Source organism: Amblyraja radiata, chromosome 19, assembly GCF_010909765.2.
Source record: "Amblyraja radiata isolate CabotCenter1 chromosome 19, sAmbRad1.1.pri, whole genome shotgun sequence".
NCBI lineage: Eukaryota > Metazoa > Chordata > Chondrichthyes > Rajiformes > Rajidae > Amblyraja > Amblyraja radiata.
The window spans coordinates 10,795,876-10,804,200 of NC_045974.1; the positions used below are offsets into that span (position 1 = coordinate 10,795,876).

Genomic DNA, 8,325 nt, shown 5'->3' on the forward strand with positions numbered 1-8,325 from the left:
TCAAACAACTCCTGTCCAGTGTCAGAACCCCACATAAGGCTCATCATTCGTCTCAGAACCAGTGGAAGTATATCATTTTTGATGCTGAGAGACACTCAAGATTTACAGGACTTTTGTGTTACTTTGGCTTCTGTACATTTTCACCTTGATGATGCCTTCGACCATTGACTTTGGTGTACTAGCTAAATATCGTAACATATTTTAAATGTTTCATTAAAGTTCTGAAGAGAGCACATTTTAGCTGAAAATCACATGCAAGCTGGTCTTGTCATCCCACAAATAAATGGATTATTAGCTAGGAATGATCTGTGTGGTCTCTTTCACCTGTCCTGTTTACCCAAGTGAGAAACATTTTTCAGTTGTCTTCTTTAGTTTCTCCCAGTATTTGCTCAGTAGTTCATTTGCTTGTACTGGGGAATGTAGGAACAAAGTATCCAGCTATAAATTTCAGGCTGCATCATAGTTTGAAGGACCACCTTATCGTTGCCTGCTTATCATCTTTGCATGTTAATGTGTCGTTCAATGCCAAACTGGAACAAAGAAGAAATGGTTCTACATCACTCTGACTCACAGCAGCAGTTGTCAGATATTCAGAGGCTGTGTGTATACTTTGCTCTGTGGATTGATGAAGGCACCTCTCCAAATTTAACGTTCAATGCTCTTACCGCTTTGATCCAAAGGAAAGTTGGCTCAAATAGAAATCAGTGACAAAATTAACATCAAAGCCAAAGTAGGCATTATTTATTCAAGTGAATGAAGCAAATGTTATTTTACTTGTCTCAATTTTACACTAATCATGTTCAGATGAATGTTGAGAAGAAGTTAACTGTAGACACAAAGAAATGCACAGCTTTATCCAGGTTTGTATGGGGAATACATCTTCATTAATCCAGCTTTCCTGATAATATGAAGAAAAGCACATATGAGTTCATGGTTGTGTCTGGTGGTCATAGTTTTCAGCAATCAACAAACAGGTCTTAAGGCTCCAAGACATATGGAGTGGGTTTAACCTGAGTTAACAAGAGACTTTCCTCCTATAGACAATAGGTGCAGGTTGTAGGCCATTCTGCCCTTCGAGCCAGCACCGCCATTTAATGTGATCATGGCTGATCATCCCCAATCAGTACCCCGTTCCTGTCTTCTCCCCATATCTCCTGATTCTGCTATTTTTATGAGCCCTATCTAGCTCTCTCTTGAAAGCATCCAGAGAACCTGCCTCCACCGCCCTCTGAGGCAGAGAATTCCACAGACTCACAACTCTCTGTGAGAAAAAGTGTTTCCTCGTCTCCTTTCTAAATGGCTTACTCCTTATTCTTAAACTGTGGCCCCTGGTTCTGGACTCCCCCAACATCGGGAACATGTTTCCTGCCTCTAGCGTGTCCAAACCTTTAACAATCTTATATGTTTCAATGAGATCCCCTCTCATCCTTCTAAACTCCAGAGTGTACAAGCCCAGCCGCTCCATTCTCTCAGCTTATGACAGTCCCACCATCCCGGGAATTAACCTCGTAAACCTACGCTGCATTCCCTCAATAGCAAGAATGTCCTTCCTCAAATTAGGGGACCAAAACTGCACACAATACTCCAGGTGTGGTCTCACTAGGGCTCTGCACAACTGCAGAAGGACCTCTTTGCTCTTATATTTGACTCCTCTTGTTACAAAGGCCAACATGCCATTCGCTTTCTTCACTGCCTGCTGTACCTGCATGCTTACTTTCATGGACTGATGAACAAGGACCCCCAAGACTGATGAACCTCCTGGCTGCTTGTGACCTGAATGTCCCATCCCTGTTACTGAATGAGATCAATAAATTCACATTTTCATGTATTGTGCGCTGTTATATATTTGCCATAATAAAAAGATGGCCTGAATTTTGCTGAGCTCGACCTACTATCTGCCCAGTGTTACCCCATACCCAACCTACTCAATCTGGACTAGTGCCCAGGAGTCAAACATTGGTTTTCCTGTCTTTTAATGCTGACAATGTATTTAAATATTCATGACCATTCCTATATTTAAAATGTTAAAAAATAAATAATATTTAAAGCATTAGACAAAAATATAATTTAAAAAGAAGCTAGTTTACTTCCTTCCTTTATTTCCCACTGTCTTAAGTCCCCAATGGTGTGATGCTACCAATTATGCATATGAATGAACTAGCGTAAATCTCAGCAAATGGAAATCTGCTGCTCGACTCCATGGGCAGCCCAGTGGCAGACAGCATTGAAACACATGCCACAACCTAATAGCGAATATGTTTGGGAGTTCCATGTTCGTGCAAGGAAATTCTGGACTTGTTGACATTTACTGTAATGACAGGCGAATAATTCTAACATTGCTATGTTATAGCCTTGGTGCAGCTATCAGAACTGTCTGAATTCAATCCTGACCTCCTTGTGCTGTCTATGTTTGCATGTTCTTTCTCTGATTGTATGGTTTACCTTCAAATGGTCTAATATTCTACTATATCCCAAAAAGATTTGGGCATGTTGATTAAATGGTCAGGCAGCATCTCTGGAGAAAAGGGATAGGTGACGTTTCAGGTCGGAACCCTTCTTGAGACTGAAAGCTAGAGAAAGCCAGAACAAAACAGGGCTGGTAACAGATGATCTCAGGAAGGGTGGTGTCCATAATGGCCAATTGTTGGCTGGGGAAGATGAGCTAACGGAGATACAAGGATCTTTGTACTTGGACACCTATTCCCTTTCTCCAGAGTCACCTGACCCGCTGAGTTAATCCAGCATTTTGTGTCTATCTTCTGCATAAACCAGCATCTGCAGTTCCTTCGCACAGATTAAATGATCACTGTAAATTGCCCCTCGCATACGTGATTGGTAGAATCAAGGGGAATCGATGGGAAGAATAAAATGGGAACAAGATATCACTGCAAATAATGCTTGATATTCATGATGGTCGTTGGCAGCGGTGCCCATGATGTGTGGTTCAACAACAAAATTCATGAAAAAATTGCTTTTTTTCTAAATTTTTGAAGTGTCAACACTTGATGACAAAGATTGGCACTCGAACTTCTGCATCTGTGAACATACACTGCACAAAACTCATTTTATCTAGTATGTCAACCATCAGTTTGTAAAATACTGCTAATAAGCTTTTCAAGTCACTAAAATAAGGCAACATGATAGCTTAGTAGCTCCTGTCTCCTCTTCTATTTTCACTGGGATAGTAAAGGAATAATTAGGAATAAAAATTATGGACACAACCTTGCTCTCCATGATAAGTGAGCATTGAAAACAATTATATTATCTCCCAAGACTTTCATTGCCTGTATTTTATAACATAATTTTGTAATGTGAATATCACTACCAAGACCAGTTGCTCAGCTTCAGTTGCCATATGGGTTGTAGTGGTGGGCCTTCTTCTTGAATCACCACTGTGGATGTGGTAAAGGTACTCCTATTGCATATGTACACTTTAAATCCACTTCCCATTCCCATATTGACCACTGTCAGAGGCCACACGCAAATTGGAGGAACGGCACCATATATTTCGCTTGGGCAGCTTACAACCCAATGGTGTGATTTTGATTTTGCCAACCACGTAACCCTTGCATTCCCTCTGTCTCCGTCCCTTGCCCATCCCAGTCGGCCTACTAATTTCATTGTTGTCCTGCTTAGTTTCACTGTTTTTATCTACTCATTATTATCATCTTCTCCACAGCCAACGATGGAGCAATTATGGGCTCCACCTTTCCTTGATCACCTGGCTGGCTTAGATTTGTTCTTTGCGTACCTTTCATTTATTTGTAGACATAAAATGCTGGAGTAACTCAGCAGGACAGGCAGCATTTCTGGAGAGAAGGAATGGGTGACGTTTCGGGTCGAGTCAATACTTCAGACTGGACTGCCTTTCATTCATTTGTTCTTTGTACCTTTTCATATCTCTCGTTTCCCTCTGCCCTGACTCTCAGTCTGAAGGTTCTCGACCTGAAACGTCACCTATTTATTTTCTCCAGAGATGCTGCCTGACCCGTTGAGTTACTCCAGCACTTTGTGTCTATCTCCTATTACACTGTCAGGGAGAGGTTCCAGGATTTTTGACAGCACCCAGGAAGCTGAACTTGGAAATTATGATGTTCCATTGGAATCTATGGCACCAATACTTGTAATGATGGAAGGTGCCCTTAAATAAACTTTGACTCTTTATTACACAAAGTTTGGAGAAACAGATATTAGGAGGTGCTCAGTCATCAGACTTTCATGGACTTTGTACTTCATTTCGTTAATTTCTTTCCATATAACGTATTTTACACGCATTGAAGAATTTAGGCATAGAATAACAACTGATACAGGTTCAGAGAAGAAATATAAAATCACCAGCATGATTAACATCATAGAAACATAGAAATTAGGTGCAGAAGTAGGCCATTCGGCCCTTCGAGCCTGCACCGCCATTCAATATGATCATGGCTGATCATCCAACTCAGTATCCCGTACCTGCCTTCTCTCCATACCCTCTGATCCCTTTAGCCACAAGGGCCACATCTAACTCCCTCTTAAATATAGCCAATGAACTGGCCTCAACTACCCTCTGTGGCAGAGAGTTCCAGAGATTCACCACTCTCTGTGTGAAAAAAGTTTTTCTCATCTCGGTTTTAAAAGATTTCCCCCTTATCCTTAAGCTGTGACCCCTTGTCCTGGACCTCCCCAACATCGGGAACAATCTTCCTGCATCTAGCCTGTCCAATCCCTTAAGAATTTTGTAAGTTTCTATAAGATTCCTTCTCAATCTCCTAAATTCTAGAGAGTACAAACCAAGTCTATCCAGTCTTTCTTCATAAGACAGTCCTGACATCCCAGGAATCAGTCTGGTGAACCTTCTCTGCACTCCCTCTATGGCAATAATGTCCTTCCTCAGATTTGGAGACCAAAACTGTACGCAATACTCCAGGTGTGGTCTCACCAAGACCCTGTACAACTGCAGTAGAACCTCCCTGCTCCTATACTCAAATCCTTTTGCTATGTAAGCTAACATACCATTCGCTTTCTTCACTGCCTGCTGCACCTGCATGCCTACTTTCAATGACTGGTGTACCATGACACCCAGGTCTCGCGGCATCTCCCCTTTTCCTAATCGGCCACCATTTAGGTAATAGTCTGCTTTCCTGCTTTCCTGCTTTCCTGTTTTTGCCACCAAAATGGATTACCTCACATTTATCCACATTATACTGCAGTCAGCATGTTAGAAACATAGAAACATCGAAAATAGGTGCAAGAGTAGGCCATTCAGCCCTTCGAGCCACCACCGCCATTCAATATGATCATGGCTGATCATCCAAAATCAGTACCCCATTTCAGCTTTTTCCCCATATACCTTGATTCCTTTAGCCCTAAGAGCTAAATCTAACTCTCTCTTGAAAACATCCAGTGAATTGGCCTCCACTGCCTTCTGTGCAGAGAATTCCACCGATTCACAACTCTCTGGGTGAAAAAGTGTTTCCTCATCCCAGTCCTAAATGGCCTACCCCTTATTCTTAAACTGTGACCCCTTGTTCTGGACTTCCCCAACATCGGGAACATTTTTCATGCATCTACCCTGTCCAATCCTCGAATAATTTTTTATATTTCTATAAGATTCCCTCCCATCCTTCTAAATTCCAGTGAATACCAGCCCAGTCGACCCATTCTTTCACCATACGTCAGTCCCGCCATTCTGGGAATTAACCTGGTGAACCTACGCTGCACTCCCCCAATAGCAATAATGTCCTTCCTCAAATTAGGAGACCAAAATTGTACACAATATTCTATTATTGATAATGTTCCCATTATTGATAATTCTGATCAATGTTCATCAATAATCTTTTACAATGACTTCATTGATCAGCACAACTTCATGCAGTTGTGTCTAAATCAATGCATCCTTTATTTGACCTTCAATGGAAGAGTGACAATTTTACCTCATTCCTTTGCAGTGCAGTGAGAAAAAACTGCAATTTAGCTGGTATCAACAACACTAGAGACGAGAAAGGTTAAATTGGGGCCCTATTGCGCACTATTCTGTTGCCCATGTACCTATAACCAAAGGTGGATTTTTGATGCCTAAGCACTCAGGGTAGAAGATTGGCAGAGAACATTGTGTTTAATTTAATGTATTTTGCAAGCATGACCTGTTTCACCCATTGAGCCTCATGGTTTCTTTTCCTGTCAAACACACTTAGTTTCTGGTCTGTTTTTGCAATCATAACCAATAAATGGTATTTTAAAGGTAGACAAAAATGCTGGAGAAACTCAGCGGGTGAGGCAGCATCTTTGGGGCGAAGGAAATATGCAACGTTTCGGGCCTAAACCCTTCTTCAATCTGAAGAAGGGTTTTGGTCCGAAACGTTGCCTATTTCCTTCGCCCCATAGATGCTGCCTCACCCGCTGAGTTTCTTCAGCATTTTTGTCTACCTTCAATTTTCCAGCATCTGCAATTCCTTCTTAAACCATGGTATATTAAAATTCAGGTTGCATAATCTCGTCACTTTTCCATTTACTTTGTTTTCTCTGTGCAATAATGTTAGCAATGTAAGGCATGGGTTTTGATGTTTACCTAAACCTTCTGAAATACATTTATCAATGGTCAAATTACACATATCCTCAAAGGGAAACAACTGACAATGTAGTGGGTTAGGGGGAGAATAGGGTTAGGAGAGATAGAACAGCCATGATTGAATGGCGGAGCAGACTTGATGGACTGAATGGCCTAATTCTGCTTCTATCACATGCTTATGACAGAACAATAAATTGGCAAATTTCAGCGACAAATGTACGATCTCCCTTATTACAGATACTAATGTTGGGTAGAGCATCAAAATATTTAGTATTTCATTACTGAATCTCAGATAATAATGGAAAAAATATCAACCTCAAATGGGTAATTTAGATGTTACTCATGTGTGATGAAAAGAACAAGACTTCTGTACTTACGCCTCGGCTTTGAATATTGCTAGACGGATTTTATCGTCATCAGCACCTGATGGTTCCTTTGCAAAATCCTTCACTCCAAGAGTTTTCAAAGCTGAAATTAATCAAAACAAAGAGTTAGTGCTGACCATCAAAGTTTAACAGTGCAAATCAGACACACTGGACATGACAACCATACCTTCCGTGTACTGAACCAAAGTGATATGTCCTTTTTTTGTAGTATCCAAAATACCAAACACAGCATCCAAATTGGACTCATCAAATAAACAAGGATAATTTTTTTTAATCGTTTTGGCAACCTTCAATTGCTCCAGCTGTTCAATTAAAAACTCCAAAGGCTTAGCTGCAAATATAAAATCATATTAAACAAACAGTAAGAAATGCAGTTTAATCAAAGATGTTATTCCATTTCCTCAAATTGATTAAAAAGGATATATATATTAAAAAGTATTTATGAGAACTAGAGTAATTATTGTGGCCTTGTCAAACATAAGGGTTACACGCTACGAATCCCAGCTGTGGAGACACTGGTATCGTTGTCTCGTTGTAGGATATTGATCATTCTTTTAATCTGGATTTTTAACTTATGTATTGTGTTTTTAAAAATATATAATTTATGATGCTTTTATAAGTGATATACTAAGATTTTATATGTACTTTATGATATTTTTTTTATATGCAATGCATTTTTTAATGTAATGTTGCCCCTTGTCTGGACCTCGAGTCCGTAATAAAGTTTATATTATTATTATTATTAGATCACAAATTTAATGGGGGGGGGACGGGGAGGGGAGGGGTGAAGAGGAGGGGGGAGGGGGGGAAGGGGAAGGGGGAAGGGGGTAAGGGGAGAGGGGGGAGGGGAGAGGGGGAAGGGGAGGGGGGAGGGGGGGAAGGGGAAGGGGGGAGGGGGGTGCTGAGCTGGTTATTGCCGGCACCACTCGGCCCCTCAGGTGTTGGCACGTACCGGGCCGGTGGTAGAGCAACATGCTGGTGAGGCTGTCGATCAGCTCCAGGATCTGATGCTCCGCCAGGTATTCCAGCGCCTCCTGCTCCTGGGGAGACGCCATGCCGCCGTCGCCAGGCAACCCGCCGGAAGCGGGGGGAAGGACTCAGTGACGCTACTTCCGCTGACTGCGGCGCCGCTCGCGGGAGACTCGGCTCCTCCACTCCACTCCACTCGGGGACGCTCGGCTCCACTCGGGGACGCTCGGCTCCACTCGGGGACGCTCGGCTCCACTCGGGGACGCTCGGCTCCACTCGGGGACGCTCGGCTCCACTCGGGGACGCTCGGCTCGGCGGCTCCGGCGTTCGGCTCCGTTCGGCTCATCGGGAGACTCGGGTCCACTCGGCAGAGGTTGACGGCAGGCGCTCGCTGAGCCCTGGATCAGAGCCGGCGGGCGA

General features: G+C 42.5%; 1 protein-coding gene across 1 annotated transcript; it reads right to left on the reverse strand.

Moving 5' to 3' along the window:
* Positions 1-713: 713 nt before the first annotated feature.
* Positions 714-8,038, reverse strand: efcab10 (EF-hand calcium binding domain 10). The gene is made up of 4 exons (XM_033037647.1): positions 7,889-8,038; positions 7,103-7,267; positions 6,928-7,018; positions 714-898 (listed from the first exon to the last, which is right to left on the reverse strand). Exons 1-4 carry the CDS (start codon positions 7,989-7,991, stop codon positions 853-855), a joined length of 405 nt encoding a protein of 134 aa, XP_032893538.1. The 5' UTR covers positions 7,992-8,038; the 3' UTR covers positions 714-852.
* Positions 8,039-8,325: the final 287 nt, after the last annotated feature.